The sequence below is a fragment of the Lissotriton vulgaris genome, chromosome 12, assembly GCF_964263255.1.
Source record: "Lissotriton vulgaris chromosome 12, aLisVul1.2, whole genome shotgun sequence".
NCBI classification, from domain to species: domain Eukaryota; kingdom Metazoa; phylum Chordata; class Amphibia; order Caudata; family Salamandridae; genus Lissotriton; species Lissotriton vulgaris.
In genome coordinates this window covers 392,223,092-392,246,173 of record NC_141700.1, presented here as the reverse complement: position 1 = coordinate 392,246,173, position 23,082 = coordinate 392,223,092, and the positions used below count along the sequence as shown (strand labels likewise).

General features: G+C 44.2%; 1 protein-coding gene across 7 annotated transcripts in view; it reads right to left on the bottom strand.

Moving 5' to 3' along the window:
* CYLD (CYLD lysine 63 deubiquitinase) overlaps positions 1-23,082 on the bottom strand; it is a 516,546-nt gene that overhangs the window by 339,245 nt on the left and 154,219 nt on the right. For all 7 annotated transcript variants that reach the window (XM_086945164.1, XM_086945166.1, XM_086945167.1 and 4 more), the window contains exons 3-4: positions 14,665-14,967; positions 5,311-5,416 (exon numbers count right to left, since the gene is read on the bottom strand). In XM_086945164.1, the coding sequence (XP_086801290.1) occupies positions 5,311-5,416; positions 14,665-14,967 (409 nt within the window). The remainder of the gene's footprint in view (positions 1-5,310; positions 5,417-14,664; positions 14,968-23,082) is intronic.

Below are 23,082 nucleotides of genomic sequence, written 5' to 3'. Positions count from 1 at the left end.
GGGGTATGGGGCAGGGGCAGTAGTACTCACGCGCTGACCCAATGGTATGGAGTCATCGGAGTCGTCTGCCTCGGTTTGGAGATGGTCTGGATTTTCTTCGGGAACGAGCGGAACTTCTTCATCGAAGATATCCACTGGTTCTGGAGCCCATCTCTGCATGACGTGTCGACAGGCCCTCCGATCTCGAATTGTCTTCTTGGATCGAAAGGACGCACAGGCTGTGCAGCTGGATTTGTCGTGTTCTGGTGATAAGCACAGGTTACAGACCTCGTGATGGTCATTGTGTGGAAACTTTGCTCCACACTTGGGGCATCTTTTTGAATGGCGTCCTTTCCATGAGGTGTAGGCCTCACAGCGTGGATAGGCCCAACGGCCCGCGTCGACGACCGGAATCGAGCTGATGGAGTAGAGTCGACGTTTATCGATATCGAAAGTAGTTTGGTGTAGTTTGAATAAGTTTTTACACGTCGAAGTACTTGAAAAATAGATTTCGAACCGGAGCGGAAAAGTTTCATCCGAACCCAGAGGTGGAAAAATAACTATTTAAGGATGAAGCTGATGCCCAAGTGCACTATCGTCCAAGGGAGGAGTCACCTATCTCGTGACTACAAAAGACTTCTTCCAAGACGACAACAACATGCAATCATCCAAGCCCAACACCAGGTGGTGATCTAATGCTAAGGGTACAATCCGCAGCTCATATGCCTTGAACACACTGTTCCTATGGTAGTTACACATCGTTGGTTCTTTCTTCTGAGCGGTTGGTGGATATTGCTAGGATATTGCTAGCACAGTCTTTACTGGCCGGTCCACCTTCGGTTCTGACACGCTCCAATTCTGTTGAAATTTCGGATTATGTATCTGTTACACGATATACCTGTTCATGGTCGGTGGTGCCCGTTGTCTCAGTGTACTGGCACCAACCTCCCTCGATAGAAGTGGTAGATTTTATTAAGTATTGTGGTGCTAACAATGCTACAGGGCACTGTTTCATTCCCTCCTTTCTTTGCCGGATGGTGCCATTTTGGAGTGCCTTATATATCTGTTGTGATGGCTCCCTCTCCAACACAGCGGAGAGTGGTTGGTGCCACTACGTCCCCACCATGGGTATACCCCATCAAGACATTGTTGTTTTGGGTTTGTACTTTGGGTTGTTGACTACCGGGAGACATGGCTTTGGCGAAATTGGGTTGCCAAAGTGGGTGGGGGTGTGTGTGTGTGGGGGGGGGGGGGGGGGGGTCACTGTATTTCACTGTTACATGTGCAGAGAGGACTAACAGATTTGTGATAGCAGGAATGGTTCTTGATATGAATGTGGCCGAGCTGATCTGTACTTCTGGCTGGAGCCTGAGTTTCCTAAATGCAAACAGGTGAAAAATATAACTGTATAACATGGAATATTCGAGGGCTAAACACTCCAAAAGAGATTCGTCAAGTACTGGCCTATCTAGATCATCACAAAGTGCACATTGCCCTCCTGCAAGAATCACACTTAAGTACACATAAGGAAGGTAACATTGCCACCAGATGGGCGGGATATAGATTGGTGTCCCCCTTCCTAAACTATGCCAGGGGGTCCTTACTTTGGTTAAGAGAGGCATCTCCTTTCTACCGATTTTATCCCACACAGACACTGAGGGTCGATGGGCCCTGGTGCAGGGTAGGCTGGGGATCACTATGGTCACTATCATTAATGTGTATGGCCCGGTTGTAGATGACCCCACAGTCTTTGTCCAACTCCTTGAAATGTTACGTACATGGCCGGAAACTGCTATAATTTGGGGGGGGGGATTTTAATACGCATCTTGATCCATCCCTTGATAATTCTAACAAACAGGGGGCGCGCACTGTTAGGATTGCGCAATGTGTTCACGACGCCATATTGGAAATGGGTCTAGTAGATGTCTGGCGGATCGGCAATGCTGCTGACAGGGCTGGCACGCATGTCACACCAGCTTAAAATAGTTGGTCCTGATTGGAGTACTGGCTGGCTAATGAAGAAGCGAGCGGTTGGATTTAACATGTGCACATTCTTCCACGCACCCTCTCAGATCATAGCCCGGCATTGTTGAATATCCAAATCCCTGCAAACATCCATCTCCCTTTCACATGGCGTTTCCGAGCGGAGGCTCTCCTTGATCCGATATTTGAACACACCCTTAGACAAGCCATCATACAATACTTCGAAACAAATGTAGGGTCAGTGGACAGCGCAGCTGTGCTCTGGGAGGCCTTCAAGGTCACAATACAGGGGGTCTGCATAGGTACATCTTAGGGCATCTTTAAAGACATTAAAGGTCAGATTGATAAGAATAGAGACAAAGCTTAAGGAATGTGAAAAACAATACCTGGTTGACCAGACACCGACCTGTCTGGCTGAAATACAGGGATTACTTAGGGAATATGACACCATGGCGGAATCAGAGGCTGGTTACAGGTCACGTCGACATGTAGCTAGGGCTTATGGTGAAGCTGGTCGCCCAGGTAGAAAACTAGCCACTACACTTCGTTTTAGATCTGACCAGAACCACATTACCAAAATAATAGACAATCACGGGGTGGAACATTATAAGACACAGGACATAGTGGAACAATTTTGTGTTTTTTATGGGGACCTATATGCAACACGGGGTGTGGGGAGGATGCGGCCCTGAATTAATATCTTGCGGACATCGCTTGTGTTTGGCTATCTGATGGGCATAGGGAATACCTCAGTCAACCCATTGAGAAAAACAATGTCAAGGAGGCGATTATGTCCCTACCCAACAACAAGGCTCCAGGCCCAGATGAGCTCACAGCCCACTTTTATGAACAATATGCCGAGCTCATTACTCCTCATCTACTCTAAATGTATGCGGAAGCCCACGACACAAGTGTTCTTCCACCCTCCCTGTGACAGGCCCTTATCATTACATTACTGAAAAACGATAAATCCCCAGACTTCTGCGAGTCATATCGCCCCTTATCACTTCTAAACCTGGACGCCAAGATATTGGAGAAAATAATTGCCATCAAACTACAACCCTTATTACCTACTATAGTCCTACCGGACCAATCCGGTTTTATTCCAGACCGATCCACTACCAACAACTTACGTACGATATTTACTGTTTCATATCCTGAATCCTGACCTTCCAGCGGCAGCAGTCTTGCTTGACGCTGCCAAGGCATTCGACTCCATTGAATGGAGCTACAAGTTTTTTATTCTTCGCAGAATGGGATTCCCTGATATCCTGTTGGAGTGGTTGCGGGTTCTTTATGGTGATACATCGGCCAGAGTGAGGGTGGGTGGATTGACATCTGAGTCCCTTAACATAAGGTGTGGCACCCATCAGGGGTGCCCCTTGCCTCCCGTGCTTTTCGCTATACTTCAGGCCACACGCATTCACCCCGTATGTCGCTGTGGAGGAAGGTGACGCATATCCGACGCCATTGACAGGAATTATCACACACACACACACACATAGGGGGAACCCACATCTAGAAATAATCACTATTGATACCACAGTGGCTGCATGGTAAGCGATTGGTAAATTAGCAGACAAGACCCCTCTATATGCGCCGGCTCTACCGCTGGCGGGACACGATGCGCTGTCCGTCATCTGTGAGTCTGAATCACTGAAGGCACCGCGCAAGGTAGGGATAACACACATGCAGGACTTATTCCCAGGTGGCACATACTTAGATGAAAATTACATGGGATTTGTCGCTAATCCTACCCCGCTCTTCCTGTACAACGGATTACAATTAAAAAGGGCAGTCAAAAGCCACTACCCATCCTTTCCTGATGAACCCCCGACCCTCAAATTGCTACAGCTCCTGATTATAGCCTCCTCTAAGAAAAGCTCATTACTAAATTGTACAGGTTGGTTCAGGAGGATATGGTGAGGAGGGAGTATAAAAGCTTAGAACGTTGGAACTCCATATTAGACCCCCCACCATCACGCTGGTTGACTGGGAACATATAAGCATGCTGACAGGCAGGCTATCGCTGAATGGCAACTTGCAGATTTTACATTTCAAGTTTCTCCACCAAACAGATCATACACCTGCTAAATTACGCAAATTGGGGCTGAGAGACTTGGCTCTATGCAGGAGATGAGGTCATGGGGAGGCGGACTTTCTCCATCTTGCTTGGGGCTGTGGATCAGTGTTACAATTCTGGGGTGAGGTGATTAACAAATTACATGTCATGACGGAGGTCCTACTGCCATGCACACCTCTTACATGTCTACTCCATCATGTACCCACATTGAAGGGCATGCAGGCCAGATTTGTACGAATAGCCTTGCTACTTGCAAAGAGACATGTAGCGATTGAATGAGACAGTAAACTCTCTCCTAAAATAGATATGTGGGTCAAAGATTTGGTGTACTGTTAGGAAACCTTAGAACTATATGCTGAAGAATTGCCTACAACTTCTTGCCCTAATGACATCTGGGAGCCGTTGAGAGACTACCTGTTGCATCAGGCATGTAACTCTGATACATCTCCCTGAATCAGTATTGCATTGCTACCTATATATGTGTAATGTGTACAATTGCAGACAGAGTCGGGCCAGACTTTTTTTTATGCATCATTTCACCTATAGATCAAGAGCTATATATTTCCAGCTGTTCACCTGTGCATGTATTGTTCTTTTTTACTTTTATTGTTTTACAGTCTGTTCAAGACGTGTATCAGATTGTTTTTTTCCTTCGTGTAGTGCTTGCTGTTGCACATGCTACAAACCCTTAATAAAGAAATGTAAAAAAAAAAAGGTTCTACAATAAGTATCAAATGCTTTGCAAACACGCATGTAATGCCTTTAAGACTTAGGGTTGAGGTTTGTTTCACGGAAAGTCCTCTAATTTGTGGTGAAAGTGCCAAATCATACCTTGAAGGATTCAACGCTGTTGGACTATCTCCAGTAGAATTGAAACTGCAACTGGAATAGCATGGTTGAAGAAATTCCTGCTTCACATTATCCACAGAAGTATCAATTTCCAGTGGAGTACTGAGTACTTGTTTGAACTTTTTATTAGCATCAACACACATCTAAGTAGAATCCTCCAAATGAGGACTAAGCAATTCTTTCACAAAACTGAAGATTTTCTATTACCCAGAAGTTCTAAATCAGGCCCTTAATGTGGAAAAACTGGCTTAGAAAATCCTAAAATACTAGGGAGGATTTTGCTTTGGAGCTAGTGGCATGCATTTAAAAATAAAATCCTGCTTATCTGTCAGTACACAAACATTATCTGAATTAATTCCAACTTACCACTGTTGAATTTCCCAAACAACTGCCAGTGACATTTTAAAGAATCCTACCTGGGATAATATCATTTATGTGAAGCAGGAGGGTACTTTCAACACTGGCAAAACTACAAAGTTGAATTCCATTATATCGTCCATCCCAATTTCCAATTGGATTATCCTGAAATGGAAAATCAAAGTTTTACAAAGATATTAAAGTGTTTTTCACATATTCTTCCTAATCAAACGCATGGTATATTCATGTTTAAAGTTTTCCAACACTGTAGAAATGTACATCATCCCCCAAATGACAACTAAAGCTATTTGACTGGAAGAAAATAGAAGGGAGGATCTTTGCATAGATGTTGTCCCTTGTTCGCTTTCATTCTTGCCATCGCCCAGCTGCATTTCTACATTTAGCCTTTGAATATGCTGTTCCCAAACCTACTCGTAAAGCTTCAGTTCTTCATTCAGTTCCATCACAGCCTTGCTCTCACTTCCCCCATCACTACTTTAATGTTACTGTTTCCCTCTCTTTTGTTCCATCTTCTTCATGCCTCTCTTCATAGTGTTACCTCCCACCCCCGGGCCACAAACCATGGTGTTTACACTCCCTCTATTTTTCTGTGTTGCCCAACGAAATCACTCTCGCTTTGTTCCTCTAAATCTTGTTGTTGTTCTTAAACACTCTTTTAATGTCCCCTCATGTCTGTGTCACCTGTTGAGCTTCTTTCCTTTTCTTTATATCTTAACTCTATCAATCTTCATCTGATCTTCAAGGCCACCCCCCCACCCTGGTCTCTGTGTTTCTGTGGGATGTAGCATTCTCCAAATATGTTGGCTAAGGAACTTGTTATTAATTTGTTTTTAAGTTGGAGGAGGAGGGATACTGTGTGCTTTAGTACACTAACTGAAAGGATTCTCTGCCTTTGTGTGTTTGTATGGCGGACTGGGTCTGCCTAGTTGCTTAATATTCAAAGTGATCTGATAGTGAGGGTGGTAGCTTGATGTATCTCTGTCGATGCATGCTGTTGGTTGTAGAGAGATCCAATGAGTGGTAGTGTGACAAGGAAAAGACCTGTTTGTTCATCCTGGAAGTGGAAAGGATAAGGTTCTATCCTTGTGAGTTGTGAGGCTGAGATTAGAGAGGCATCTTCTTGTATGCAACTTAATGGGAAGGAGGAAACGTATTTAAAAATGTAGGCTTTGCCTATACCCCTGTTAAATAATGTTCCAATTTATCGCTGCCTTCATCAACTCCGAGATGAAGCTCATCCTTGAAATTGCCTCCCTCCTATACACATGACAATTTCAAGGAAAATAAAAACAAAAAATGATCACTTTCTCCATCTTTATGTCATCTTCCTTACATTATGAGGATATATTATGTACAGGAAACAAACAATTATGCTGTGCCTTTAAGTTTAACTCATATTTTAATCTCTACCCCTTGCCACGAGGACATAAACGTCACCCTTCAAACTGACACACTTTGTTCTTTTTTCTACCCTGAGTAGGGTTGGACACCTGATGCTGCTTTATATCTAGCACAGCTACAATTCTTTATTTATATAGAAGTTTGTATTGTTTGGGATGTTTTTGTTCAAATCCGAAACAGTAATGATTTCTTTACGATTGCATACCTTTGTGTGTTTTCATATGTTTGTACTTAAAAGTAAAAAGGGGCTAAACTGAACAGATACCATGCTGTCAGTGACGACCTAAACTGATTGGTCCACAAATGATTTAATTTTAAGCGTTAGCTGCACACCAAATACAAAAGATCTAAAGGCCAATGTCTTAGAACACTTATGGACCCAAGAACAATGTTTGATGCTTCTTTTCATGTTGCCTTGTTATTCTTTGTCTTGTTGCTTTTGTGCACTTGTACCACAGCCAACCCCAGTTTCTTCAAAAGCCAGGAGGTCTCTCCTGGATGATCTATTGGCTTTGTCAATGCTTTTTGCATTTTCTATTTATGTTTACTGATCTAACATGGCAGACACTGTGACACCGGCACCATTTTCCTTTCTTTTTAATTTAACAATCCAGAATGGCACATGTGGATCGGTAAAGGAAAAAAGGGAAAAACAAGCACCGGCAATAGGTCTCACCATTAGGCTGTGAGTGCCAAACTGTTGGTTTTGCAAATGTGTGTAAAGTATCTTTCAAAAGATAAAATAAAAAAACGTTTCAAAAGCAAACACATATCTGACGATACTCAAAACTGTCAATTTGATTCAATGTTTTCAATCTTTATATACAATATGTTTTTTTCCAAACACTTTTCACTCAGGAAACTCTATACAGGATTTAAAAAGAAGAAAGAAGCCTCATAATTTAAGGGGAAATGTTTGCCAAGGCCCAATTTACTTTCTACAAGATTCATTCATTCATTTGGTCTTGTGCAGTAGCCCAGAGAACAAACTTCTACGCCAGATGGCCCTTCCCAAGAGCTATAAACGCCTTTGTGTGCCTAATCTTGTGCACTCATGCAATATGTGGAATGCAGTAGATAAGGCATTACTGAAGGTAAGTAACTTGTTTTATCTGGTAGAGACTCTATCTAGCCGGAGAGTCCTCACCTTAGAATCCCCAGGCATCAGACTGGATCCGAAATTTTTTGTGAGCAATACACCTGCACACCGGTCGTAGGTGTTGTTTGCCTCCGCGTGGAGTCATCCGTGCCGTAAATTACATTGGTGGTGCCTATATAGGTGGCACACTGGTGTCAGTTATTATACGTGACTTTCTACCCCAGAAGTGCGGTGCCTCGGAGTACACTGACCCCTGGTGTGGAAAACTATGGCACTGGAATTAGAAAGCCCTGTCCTTAGACATCAGTTTGCAGTGCATGGAATACGGGTGGGTCTGTAAGGAATATGCGCCTTGATAGTCTCTACCAGATAAGGTGTACCAGAAGGTTAGTAAGGATTAGGTACTTACCTGTAATCCTAGTTCTCTTCCAGGGGTATACTCATCAAAGTCATAAGCACTGAATAGTCCCGCCCTCTTGCGGGACCCCGGAGCAATAGCCAATAATATGCATATATCTACATATATATATATATATATATATATATATATATATATATATATATATTCACTGAAAAAACCATAGGTTTCACACCAGTTATAGTTAGGTGGAAATTTTACTCGCATAAAACCATTGAAATTCCCAGGTTATAGTTAGTTGGACTCACTATAACTTGCGCGTGCAATGCACTGCTGATGACGTCACATATTACATCACTCATGACATGGTCAATGACATCACTCATGACATCACTGATGACATCTCAAATGACATCACGTAGGTAGGATCAGTAGGCGCGGACTTGTGTTTCTTCTCAACCCTAGGGTTTATCACCCTCGCCCTGGTAGGTTCTTTAAAGATCTCAGCAGCATGCTTTAAAACACCTTTCAGCATAGGCAGAGTTTTTACAGTTTTTTCTGATACTGAGAAGGTATCAAAAAGGAAATCGACATCCACAGGGTCAGCATGGAGCTGTAGGTTGTGATTGTTAGCTGCCCGCTCAATGAGGGCATTGAAAGCTGCAGAGTCTTCTGTAGGGGACGTTATTGCAGAAAAAAGTTGAGGGTCTTGTCCTGATTGAGGATCCCCTGGGTCACCACCAGCTGCCCAGGGTTCGTTGGTATCCTCAGGGTCTGTATAGACAGGATAACTGTACTCATCCTCATCATCCCCCTCTCCAGCGTCCACATCCGAGTAAGTGGGCGAAACATTATGAGTCTGTGGGGAAAGTGGTTCCACCAAGGCTGGAGTGGAAGCAGAGTCCTTCTTTTTCTTGAGAGGGATTTTGTAAGACTCCATTGGGCGTTCTGGGGCTATTTTCCGCTTGTGGAGGGAAAGCTTGCCTGTTTCGGCATCGATGAAGTGTTCCTGATGCTCGTCCACTGAAGGTCGTCGAGGTCGCGGGCCGGGGACCACCGCTGACGACTTCGGCACCGAGGAGATCTTTTCGGGCACACCGGCGACTGCCTTAGGAGCGAAAGCCTTCGGAGCCGTCTTCGGCGGCAACGTGAAATGGATGGGCGTGGACGCCTTAAGTGGTTTCTCCACCGGTTTCGTAGGCGGAGGATCCTTCGGACCGACTGACGCGGTCCCGTCCCTGATGTGCTGCAGGGAGTCAGTCACCGTCTTGGTGAACGCGGCGGATGGGCACGCCGGTTCAACGGAATCCCTCGAGGTCACACCTGGAGTCGACTCTCGGGGCGCAGTGCCCTTGGCCTTGTCCTGCTGACGCGGAGGCGCGAGAACCTTCGGGTCATCCAGCCACTTCTTCGGGTCACCGAGAGTTTTCTTTGGGTCGCCGACAGCTTTCTTCGGGTCGCTTATGTTTTTACCGGCGTCGACCGTCTTCGGTGCCGACCCGCTCGGCTCGACCACCTTCACTTTAGTCTTCGGCGCGGCAGACTTTGTCTCGACGCCGTTGACTTGAGCCTTCGGCTCGACAGCCACCTTCGGCTTCTTCGGCGCCGAGGTCTCCGAGTCCTTGGAGCCAACCAAAGCGATGCGCACTTTCGGTTTCGAGGACGGCACCTGCGCAGTATCCGGAGTCGAGGCCGTAGGTTTCGCTTTCGGTTTCGTTTTGCCAGGGAGTGGCTCGACAGTTATGTCCGTGGCCGAGCCCAAGGGCGGGGCCGTAGAACCCATAGTGAGATCTTGGGTAAGGCCCCAAGGCGATCCCTCGACCTGAGCCTTATACGTTGGCAAGGCCCCAGAGTCAGTTTAAGGAAGCTCCTCATCTGAGCTATCCTCCATGGCCCCGAGAGCCCCGTCGTCGTACCCTACCTCGTCGACGACTTCTTCGGCCTCGAACATCTCTGCATCCGCGTCGTAGTCGTAGTCGACGTCCGACACGGGGTTCGATTCAGAAATGTCCCGGATAGATTCGTCCTCGACATCCCCTGCATCGAAGATGTCCACAGGCGCCGGTGCAGCATGCTGGGCCTCCTAGCGCGCAGCTCGTCGAAGCTTAAGCGTCTTCTTGGACCTAAAGCGTGAACAAGCCATACACTTGTCTTCATCGTGGTCCGGCGACAGACACTTGTTGCACACCGGGTGGACGTCGATGTGGGGATACTTCGAGTTGCAGACGGGACATCTCTTGAATGGACTACGTTCCATGATGGACGGTCGATAGGTCTGGAGCGTCGACTGGGCCTTCCGCGCCGAGAGCACGCGGCTGTAGAGAATCCGGCTCGGAACCGAGCTGGAAGAACTAAGACCGAACGCAAGACTATACCGACGTATTGGACTAAAGACCTTTTGGTCTCAAGAAAGTTTTCTATCGATTCCGACAAGAGGGAATTCAAAGACATCCGAACCCAATGGCGGAAAAAAACAATCTGAGGATGGAGTCGATGCCCATGCGCACTGTAGTCCAGGGGAGGAGCCACCTATCTCGTGATACTTCGAAGACTCTTCCAGGGCAACAATGTGCAATCATCCGGACCCAACACTAGGCGGCGATCTATGCACAGATATGAATTCAGCAGCCCACATGCCTCGAACTTGGCTTTTTGGTGACCTGTTGGTTAAGGGGGTGAGAAAATCGCTCCGTACATTTACAGCACTGGATAAGGCAAGGAGCTCTATGAGAAAGGCTTTAAGGCCATATTGGTTTGGGAAGGCCAGAAGTGGCAGGCGGATTTTGCCCAGCTAATAATAAGACCAAGGTCCTGCAGAAGTACCTAGGAGTCAGCAAAGGCATATAAGGGAAGGATCAGAAGAGGTTTGAAATGTATTCTCGTCAATCATTGGAATGAATTGAGGGAGAATCACGAGAAACTCAAACCATGGAGTTCGAGCCAAATATTTAAGCAAGCCTGATTTATCCTTCCTAGGTACAATTGGGCAAATTAATAAGAAAACTCTTTCACAACAGCCAGCTTCTGATAAGGAAAGCATGGATACAGCAGACTAAATAATTTACCTTGACTACATGATTACCAAGTACCAGGACCTGCTCACCCTTCAAGAACGAATATCAGTTGTTAACTAGCAGGCTGTGGGAAAAATGACAATGCATAACACAACATTTTTACCTTTACAACAAATTTAATTACAATGTTGTACTTTTACTACATGAAACTACTGGCATTAATAGAGATGTATATATACATAAATATATATTTTTTCTCTTTTCCATTGCTTAAATGGTGGGAATCCCATTTTTATATAAATAAATATATATTTCCTTTTAAAATGGGGGAGCAGCCATACAATCTACCTATCTAGTTATATCCATCCATAAAATGTAAACCCCACTAACCATCCCTAAATCCTAAAAAAAAAAATTAATACCTCACAACCTATTACCCTCTACCTACCCATAATTTAAAAACTCCTTACCCAACTATAAATCCTAAACACACCTTAAGGCTATCCATTACTAAACCCAAAAACACCTTACCCAACCCTGAACCTTAAAAACTCATTACTGTCCATCACCCCAAACCAATCCTGAACCCTAAAAAATCCTTTGCTAACCATTATCTCTGACCATCACAGAATCCTAAAAAACCCTCACCAACTTCTTACCCTAGCCATCCCTGAACCCTCAACACCCCTTACCCATACCCATCCTTGAACCCTAAAACATCCTCACTATCCCTTACTCTACTGATCCCTAAACCCTAAAAATCATGTACTACCCCTTATCCTTACCAAACCCTGAACCCTAAAAACCCCTTATTACCCCTATTTAAGTGACTTAAGCAATTTCTATATAAGTATGTGTGTATATATATTTTATCTATACACATAAAAATATATATTTACATATACCTATATTGACCATTTTAAATGTGTGTTTATATAAGTATACATAATCACACACAAACGCACACACTTGCTTTTGTCACTTTAAAAAACATGATTTACCTGCATAATGAGATACTTGGAAATGGCCTGTATGGTACTTACCGGCGTTGTCAAGACTGTGTTAAAAAGTACCAAGTGAGAAAGGCTGCATGGTAAAGTTAACATACCTTCAGCAAGATGTGAAGATGGCCATGGATTTTCTTCAGTGCCTGGGGTTATGATCAACATAAACAATTCAGATTGAAAAGACCAGTTTCCTGTGGGGCCTTTCAGAGTTCGAGGTTACATCTGTGAAAGAACTCACTAATTCAGAGTTGGTGGCCTTTTCAGAGGAAGCAAAAATAAACATTTATTGATAGCTAGACCACATGCATACCTGCAATGGCAAGGCAATCTTCCCATCACTCTAATGGCGTCTGGTGTAATCAGGCTGAGTGATGGCCTTTTGTAGGGATGTTTAAACTGCTGGATGGTCTACATATTACACACATGAGAACATTTTCTCACTTTGCAATTGTGCTGCTGACTACTATTGCAATGGTCATGATCATTTCAGCGTTAAATTAGGTTTCTGCTTAGATCATGCTGCGATGTAAAGCCTCTGAGTCAGCCTCTAGCTTTTCCAGGGTGCATGAGAATAGATGAGGATTTTCTTGGGTGGGCATTAGACCATTGCATAGTTTGGAAGCGTCCCTTTGTGTACCTAGCAACGGACCACACAGCTGGTGTCCATACCTTAGACAAAATGTCATACACTGCATGCATTATAGAATCATGTTCCTAGATTTCTTGAATGAGGATCAGTACCAAGCGCTTGCCTTACTTACTAGATGAACATTATCCATGCACCTATGTTAACTAGTACTGAGACATAGTTGACCACTATTCAGTTTAGAAGGAACTATATTTCACTAGTCTTTTATAATAAAGAAGAGTGGATGGAGGTAGTTGATCTAATTAGGAGTAACAATCTTTCACAGGATGAGAAGAAGCAGACATAAAATTATTTATAATTTTGTAGGTTGTATTGTTCACTCAGGTCTTGATTTACTAACATTCTGGCCTCTTTTTTGGCATGGTTACTTTCAGGTTCGGAAAGAAATAGTTGGATTACTAATTTCATTTCTGCTGTAGCTTTTATTTTGCAAAAAGAACTATTGATGGACAGAATGCAGAACTATGTCATACATTCTCTCCAGTACAGAGATCTAGGCCTAAATCCATCGTTCTTTTGCTCACCATGTCATTCCAGTTTGGACCCAGCCATATGCAAATCAGTCTTGACCCTGCGTCCAATGGGAACAGTCCAGCCCGAACTGCCAGGCCAGGTCCTTCCTGGCCTGGAAACAAGCATCCTAGGACCGGTTTCGGGCGTTCACCCCTCTTCAGCCAGGATAGCCTGAATCCAGTGGCATGTAGAGCACAGGACTCACCTCTGAGCATACAATTACAAAAATAACTATTGATGGACAGAATGCGGAACAATGTCATACATTCACCCCAGTACAGAGATCTGGGCCGAAATCCCCTGGATTCAAGCTAGCCTGCCTGATGACAGCTGATTAGCCAGAATCCGGTCCCAGGATGCTTGTTTCCGGTCCAGGGAAGACATGTCTTGGCAGTTCGGGCTAGACTGTTCCCATGAGGCACAGGGTCAGACTGATTTGCATATGGCCATGTCTGAACTGGGGTGGCGGAGTGAGCTAAGGAATGATGTTGGATTAAACCCAGATCAGTTAACGGGGGGTGAGTGCTTGCAATGTTCAACACTCCGTCCATCATCCTCTTTGGTGTTGATTTTATTTTGAACATGTTCAATTAAGAAAGTGTTACCCATTCAACATCTGTTCTTAAAGAGGTGTTGTATTATTTAAAAAAAATAATAATTCTGGGCTGGTGCACATTCTTTTAAATTGCTAACTGCGTGTAACACTAAGCAAATGACCCATCAATGAACATAAAGAGACCATATTATTACGGTAGTGTGTGACAAGATGTCTTTCTTGGATTATAAACTCTAACTTAAAATTTTCTTTAAATGTTTGCATCTCTTAAAACATCCATTTTTTAATATCAGCCTCTACCCAAACTAAAATGTGTCGTTTTGGAAAGAGCATTTTTTATTGGACTTGAAAACGGACAGGATGTGGTTACACACAGGAGGGAGACAGTCTAGTCTATTTTCTGTTTTGCTCGATTTCTACGTGACTGAGGCACGTGCTGGAAAAAGTGGGTTTTCTACTCACCTTTGACTTGCAAAAATCTCCTCTGCCTTGGGCAAAATAACACAATGTACATTCCCCTCAAAGCAAAAAGAGGTCTGGTATGACACTGTAAACAGTACAAATTAACCTTCAAACAAATAAACTTCAAGACCCCATTTGTTTAAAACTAAGTACACGGGCCTCTCTTACACCTACTGAAACAAGGGAAGGCTTCACTGACTTCAGAAATATTGGGAGCCAAAACCTCCTTTTTCATTCACGTGCAACTTTATGGGTTGGGAGCAGAATTTTTAAACGCCTTCACACGTATTGTTTGCAAACAAAGGCAAAAGAAAAAAAATGAAAGTGTCTCACCATATCCACTCCGACGAAGAATCCCAAACTTTCCTTTCCAGGTAAGACGTCACAGAAAATGACTGTGCCAAATTCCATTCCTTCTCCAATTTTCAAAGAAACCCTGGAGTTGATATCCAAAGGTGGTACTTCGGCCTGTAAAGGGTCTATGGGGGATGCATAGTCAATCTCCAGGTCATCATCTTCTTCGTCATACAACTCAAGTTTGTCCAATGCAACAAAAACTCCACACTCTTCGTCGCACTTGAAAAGCTGTTTACTTTGGTAAGAACCATCAGTGAAGCCTTGACCACGGCCTTCATCCTAAAAAAATAAATTAATTAATTAACTCAAGGTCTATTCTCCCACCGATGGTACCTACTGTCATTAGGTTGTGACATAAACCTGGAAATCAAATTGATTAAGAAGCATAAGTGGGATATAGAAGTAATGTCCAGTGAAAACACCGTATAGTATTGCAAAAACATATTAAAATGTAAATATAAGATGACTGCACAGTCAAAACATGCGTTAAATGTAAATAATGTGTGTTCAATAATAAAAGCCGCATTAATATAAAATCAATTAAGTTGGAATTGTTTATACTTGCAACTAAAATGGGGTCTTACATTATATTAATGTTGTATTTTCATTAAAAAAAAACATTGTTTCTATATCAGGATCGGAGGCGAGGATTATGCCTTAACTTTCTTCACCTTTTTCACATTTTTCAGCTGCCATTATCAAAACCTTTTAACAGGACTTAATTTCCCATGAAACCTTAGGAAAAAGTCAAACAGTAAATTGTCCAATCCATAACCAGGGATCCATTTATAGTTCATTGTCCCTCTTGCTGCCTCCTCTTTTTCGCTGCTCCAGCAGCCAAGATAAGTCCCTTCGGCCTCAGGGCCATGTTATCGCTTGTTTTTAATGCATGTTGACAGAGTTATTGCCTTTGCCGTGTATATTATTACTGCCAATTGCTTGTTTTCTTCCAGCGTGACCGTGGGATCGTTTGTCACTCCTCGGCAGCCAGTTCTTGCCTTGATTTGGCGCTGCATGGTGAGGGCCACACGCTATGTGGTCCTCCAGCCACAAGAGGGTGACGTGTGGCTCAGGATATGCGCATTTAGTGCATAGCTACTCCCAACTGGCTCGCTCATTCCATTACAGAGCTGGACAAGAGCACAGTAGCCGGAGTCTTGCGAGTGAAGTGTTGCCCCTCAGGCCTGGAGCGTAGAAGACTGATGGGGGTCCACAATTACACATTTGCTGGGCTCTTGGCAAGTGCGCTATATTAAGCGCTCAATTATTACGCGGGACACTGGTCCAGGTCGGCCTTTACTCTGCATATAATTGGGTGTGTGGTGTCCTGGGAGGTTAGCACTGTGTCACATTGGCCTTAGAGACCATCATAACTGCTTGGGAGACCCCAACTTTTACATTGCGCTCTCATAGCATGGACAAGTCCCTATAAATACATCGGGAGATCCTCAATAAGACAACTGCCGGCCTATTCATCTGGGCACCATGAAATGAAATTAAATGAAATTAAATGAAAATTACATTTATATAGCGCATATACTACCCTGAGGCCTTGCAGCGCTAGTATCTGAATCAGAAGAGTACAGGGATTCGTGCTAGCAGAATGTACCAAATAGGTGGGTTTTTGAGAGCTTTATGAATGCCAGCAAGTTATCGGTCCTTCTAAGCGAGAGGGGGAGGGAGTTCCACAGCTTTACAACATTGAATGTAAATGAGCGGCCTCCCCAACGGGCTTTGTTTATCTTGTTCGAGGTGGCCAAGTGGAATGAACTGGAGCACAAGGCTCTGTGGGGGAGGCAAGGGGTAATCAAAGGGTGCATTATGGTAGGACCGGTCCTCCAGATTGCTTTCTGCGTAAGACACATAGCCTTGAACTGAATCCTTGCTGTTATAGGTAACCAGTGTAACTTCTTAAGAGCAGGCTTAGCAGATTGCCTCCGTGGGATTTGGTAGAGCAATCGGGCGGCACAATTCTGTGTGACCTGAAGTTTATTAATTGTGGCCTTTGGAGCTCCCAGATAGAGAGCATTGCCGTAATCCAGGCGAGAGAGTATCAGGGCCTGAACCATGACTCTCCTCGCCTGGAACGGAAGAAGAGGGAGGATCTTACGGGGCATCCTCATCAGACCGTAACAGGTAGATGAGGTCTTAGTGGCCTGGACCATAAAATCCAGGGAGCTATCTAGCCAGACTCCCAGGCTTTTTATCTGTGTTTTTGGGGAGGGAGGGGGTCCCATACATTCCGGCCACAAAGGGACCAGAATGTTGGGTGCGGGATTACCTAATAACATAATTTCCGTTTTTTCCCTGTTGAGTCTGAGGCAGGAGAGCTCCATCCACTTGGCGACTGCCTCAAGACAGGGGCCCAGGGTGCTAGACGACCCCCCAGCCTGGTTTAATGAAACCACAAGCTGGGTGTCTGCATAGGTGACAATTTTGACGCTAAAACGATGGACCACCTCCGCCAGAGGTCTCATGTAAATATTAAAAAGTGTGGGGCTCAGGGCAGAGCCCTGAGGCACCCCACACATAAGTGGCTGCTTAGTGGAAACAATGTCTCCCTCAAAGACCTGGAAGAAACGCTCCTCCAGGAAGGTCAGCCATGTCAGTGCCACGCCCGACACCCCCATGCCACTAAGACGATGTAGTAAAATGGCATGGGGGACACTGAGGAGTTATATGGGGAGATCGCATGACCTATCTCCCCATAGGGGATCATTTTTGTGAGATGATGAATGCCTCTATTCTGAATGCAGTGACCCACGCAGTAGCACGACTAGTGCAGAAATTACTGAGTATTGTGAAACACTACTTAAATCCCCTCCCTTCGAGGGAAGACACATGGGGACCTTGCTCCCGCTACCTGCCACTGGATACAAAACGCAAACAGGAACAGGTTCCCAGCATCGCCCTGGAAGCATTTGCAAGATTGAAACGGGCCTTCGTGGGCCATCCCCAGCCTCTGCCCACTGACCCGACCCTGGTGCCCACGCCCGGTCCCTCAAATCCCCAACCTACCAATACAGACCCCTCCTAGACTACCTACTCCCCTAGAAGGGATAGACTCCCCCTCTGGCACCATTGCAGAACCTGATACTTGCTCTAGGCCATGGCGTCTCTCACCTAACCCTAAACTGCCCAGTGGCAAGATGCCGGGGAGTGATACCCCCAGGAGTCACCATCATATATGCCAGACCCAAAGAACTACTGCATCCCCACTCTGAGGAGTGGATTCCAGTCAACAAGGTTGTGGCCTACGTAGCAGGGAGATTGCGCAAACCTTTAGACAAGTAAGTCTGTAGCCACCTACAAGCAGATGTCCGTCATCTATCTCTGGGCAATAAGGAGGCATTAACACCAGAAAATGATGTCCATATGGCCACCATTCTGGCCAAGTATATTAAAGATACAAATAAAGACATTGATAGGTTGAGGCGGGCTTGCCAGGTAAACTTCTGGACCTCTCCGGCAAACTGACACGAATTCTGGATATGGCGGAAGATGCAAAGGTGTCCGGAAGCCTAATATCTCCAAAGGTGCTATTGGGGTGGGCCCAAAGGGCCATTATTTTTTAGGGCAATGCGAACTATACACTATCAACTGGGAGGCGCAGTTCACTACTTATAAACAATTAACCCAAGTTGGGGGAACTCGCTACCTCAGAGGTGGGCCTAATAGCGCAGGAAGGGCTCATTGGCGACTTATTTATCCGGGAACCGGGTAAATTCGTGGAGACTTTCAACTTCATGAACAGGGCTAAGGTCTCTATTACAAGGATCTTTACACCCCGGGTTTTCACCGGGCCTAGTCGAGGCAGGGGACACTCGGCAGGCCAAACACAGACGCAGGCTCCCAGTAGAGGCTATGGTGGTGGTCAAGGAAAATGGCAGGATCTCTCCCCCTTCAGTAGTTTCTACCCTAACAGAGGGTACACACAATATAGAGGTTCCAGAGGAGGCCACAGAGAGGGGGCAACCACAAATTTCATCAAGGTGAGTTTTCTTGTGTGCACCTGAGGGGTAGACTGCAAAACTTTATACACTAATGGCCAATAATCATCTCAGACTTATGGGTTCTTGAAAAAGTACAGGGTTTTCATATGGAATACTATGGTTCACCGTCCCAACTGGTTCCGCCTACCTCGCTGCTATTCTTGGCAACAGATGCCGAGCTGGTAGACACGGATGTGGCAGAACTGATAACCAAAACCACCACTGTAGAAGCGTCTCCCCATCCCTACAGTTTCCTCCCCTCCTCAGCAATCTATTCCTCATGGAAAAGAGGGTTGTCTGACAGTGCCCTGTCATCATCCTAAAGGAGTTCAACATGGTTGGTCCGATACTTCAAAATAGTGGGCATCCACCTCCTAAGAGATCTCCTTAAACCAAATGACTTAATGGTACATTTCGATCTAAAGGACCCATACCTCACGATCCCTATCCTCCCACCATATCACCATTTCCTCAAATTCCAATGGCAGGGCAAACTTTGGAGTTCACAACCCTCCCCATAGGACTGTTGTCATATCATGGTGTTTCATCAAGGTGATGCGCCTGTGGACGAGTATCTCAGAGCCCAGGGAATACAACTTATTGTGTTTAAGGACGACACCCTTCTCCTAGACCAGTGTCCACAGACTATCGCCGTACACCTCCAGATGGCGGTCTCCCTTTTTGGGGTCCCTGGGCTTCATTATCAACCCAACAAAGTCGGTTCTGGTTCCCACATAAAAGCTAGTGCTTCTTGGATTTGTGGTGAATTCAGTTCAAGCTAATCTCAGCCTTCTTTTTCGGAAATTCAACAAGATCAGGCACAAACTACAACAGATGGTATCCAAGCGGTACACCTATCTCAGAAAATTGCCCAGGTAGTGGGACTACTATTGTCCTCAATCAAGGCCAAATTCCAGGGGCCTCTTCACTATCAAGCACTTCAGCAGCTCAAAGCCTTCCTCCTTTGGAAGGGACTTACATACTCTCAAGTACCTCTGTCAGAGGACGCCAAAGAGGAACTTCAGTGTTGGTTAGCCCACATGGAGGCATGGAACGGTTGGGGGATATTCGTCTCTCTTCAGGACAGTGATAGAGTCCGATGCCAGCTGCATGGGCTGAGACGCCAGGTGTGATGAATTCTCCACAGGAGGACAACGGTATTCTCAAGAAAAGTCCATTCACATGAACTGCCTAAAACTTTTGGCAGGCTTGTTCGAAGTCAAATGTTTGACCAAGGATTTGGCGCAATGCTGCGTTTTGCAGAAAATGGACAACATAGCAGCGTTATGCTTTATTTTAGTTTTTTTAGTTTTTTTTATCATCAACACAAAAGTAGAACAAAAGATCAAAGATACAATATAAATGAACTGAATCATGGTGATCAGGACTTCTACATTCCGCAAAAGCAATCAATTATAAAGTTAAATTATTTACTTGTGGAGAGCAGTAAAATAAATGAAAGAACCAAATGCTTTTCATATATCATAAATTAAAGTTTAGAACAATAGTCCCCAAATTTGGTTGAATTTACGCTTAGAGTGGGCTCCCTTGGATTTTGCTAGTGCTTCCTCCATACCATTTATTTGTCTAACTAACATCCACCAATTCATTACTGTGGGAGATTTTAATGATATCCAGACCCGGGCTATTGTCAGTCTTGCACAGATAATTAGGATGGTTAATAGGTCTTCAATGTCAGATCTCGAGTTCCTTCTTCCCATCATTATTTCCATAATCGTTAAAGGTATTTCGATCCCCAGCTTTTGAGATAAGATCTGAGCCACCTTCTGCCAGAATAGAGACAGTTCTGGACATGCGACGAACATATGTTTAATGTCCGCTGCATGAAGACCACACCTAGGGCATTTTGTCCGATCATTAGCCTGATTTTTAGGTGACCATTTTACTATCCGATCCAGAGTGTAATATAATAAACATATTGTACGGAACTGTTGCATTCACAGATTGGAAGAGTGTACTACTCTAGCTATTGTGCTAAGTGCGTGTGATAAATTATTAGCAGAGCTAAAAATCCCATCTAGACGTTTAAAAAAAAGAGATGGTCACCCGCAACGGGATAGACTAAACAAATAAAGAAATTTTGGCAAGATCTTCATGTTTATATTGTTTATACGCCCAATAATGCCTATAGGTAGTTTGTGCCAACTCTTGAGTGACTTGGCTGTCTCCTTCAGCAGTGTTTCATAATTTAGAGGAATTATTCTTTCAATCTGTGCCGCCATCTTAACACTCAGAGATATAGAAGTCGAACAAACCCCCCTGAACTGGGGACGCTGATGTATGGTTCAAAAGAACCTGGGATTTATTAATATTTAATTTATACCCAGAAATTAGCCCGAACTCCCGTGCTTCTTTTGTTATTACTTGCAATGCACCCCCCGGATCCGTTGAGAACACTGCTATGTCGTCAGCATATGCGATGACTTTAAGAGAATTATCCCCTAAAAGAAAAGGGCAAATTAGCTGCTGGTTTTGGAGTCTTGAATAAAAGGCTCTATATAGCGAGCAAATAAAGGTGGTGATGAGGGGCACCCATGACGGGTGCCCCGAAGAATCGGAAAGATGATTGATGCAGTCCGGCATACATTATTTGGCACTAGGTTTGTCATATAAGGCTTGTATCCAAGTTATAAATTGCCCTTTAATACCAAAAGCTGTTAGTATGGCCCACAGAAAATTCTACCCCACTTGGTCGAATGCTTTTTCAGCATCTAACAAAATCATACCAAGTGGGGAAGATCGTACTTTTGCCACATAAAAAGCAGAGACAGCCATATTTACATGTGCAGTTGTGTCTCGCCCTTGGATGAAGCCATGTTGATGCGGCGACACCAGACTAGGTAGTATGGGAGAAATATGGTTCGCAAGAATCTTTGCAAAAAATTTTGCATCAGCATTTATGAGTGATATCGGTCGATACAACCCACACTCATCCGCCGATTTGTTTTTTTTTAAAGAAAAAAATTATTTGTGTTACCTTCCACGAATCAGGGGTCATACTTTCTTCTCCAATAGAAATCTTATAAAATTCCAAAGGGACAGTGTCATCTCCTGATGCTTTACATGTTGGTAAAGAACGAATTGCCAGTTTTATTTCTTCTGTTGTAATATCTCTTGCTAGAGAGTTAGATGTTTCATCCTCCACACTTATCAGAGGTTTTACCGTGTATGTAATTAAATATATCCTCTTGTTTTGGCTGATTTTCTGGAGTATATAACTCTTGATAGTAAGCCATAAATTGTTCCATTATCTGGTGTGGACGTTCGTATAGTTTATTATTGGTCCCTCCGATACTCTTAATAGTAGTCTTAGCCCTGTCATCTGCGACCTTGAATACCAAAATCTTACCTATTTTTCCACCACCCTCATATTGTGAGAGTCGATATTTGCTAAGTTTCATAATACTTCTCTCCCTAAATGTCCTCTTCAATTTTGATCTAAGATCAACTAGGGTATCACCTAGTTCTTCCATATTTTGAAGACCTCTGGTAACTGCCTCAATATGTTGGTTTTCTGTCGAACAAATAGCTGCGATAGTTGCTTCCATTGTCTTTTTCCGCTCCTTATTTTGCCTCCAAATATATTTATTTTGAAAAACTCCTTAAGATATGCCCTAGTCTGAATCACAAATTATTCTTCAATTAATAGATACCTAGGAAAAGAAAAGGATCTTAAGCTTTTGTACTCTGAGGAGATCTTAAATGAAAGGAGAATGAGATTGTGCACTGAGGTAACCCGTGGGCAGATTTCCATGGTAGTAGACCATAGGATATTATCTGACACCCAAGCCATGTCAATTCTACAGTGAAGCTTATGAGGAGCGGAGTAATACGTATAACCTGCTAGATTGGGGTAAAGAGTTCTCCAGACATCCTTAATTACATGCAACCAGCCCAACTCCCCTATTGCAGCCCGGGTACTCCAAATCCTCTGAAAGGCCCCTCTCCTTGTAGTGTCTATCCCATAGTTCATTATACAATTGAAGTCTCCCATCACCAGCCGTTCCCCCTCCCAATTTAGTAGTTCCAAAGTCACAACCTCTATTATAGCGGGGTCATCTGTATTAGGGCCATACAGCGAACAGAAAACATGCATTTTACCCTCAAACTGAGCTATAGCCCATCTGCCTACGTTATTAGACAGTGTCCTGCATGTTTCCGCCCTAAATCGTTTATTCTTCAAGATGGCTACTCCATGAATAGATTCAGTTTGAGCTTACTACCACTTCAAATCCTAATTGTCTTAAAAAATCTCTATCTTTATAGGAAATGTGTGTTTCCGATAGCATGACTATGTGGGTTTGTACATTTTTAATTCTTGAGCAACTAATTGTCCCTTGATCCTGTTATTGAGACCAGCCACATTCCAGGCTAAACATTT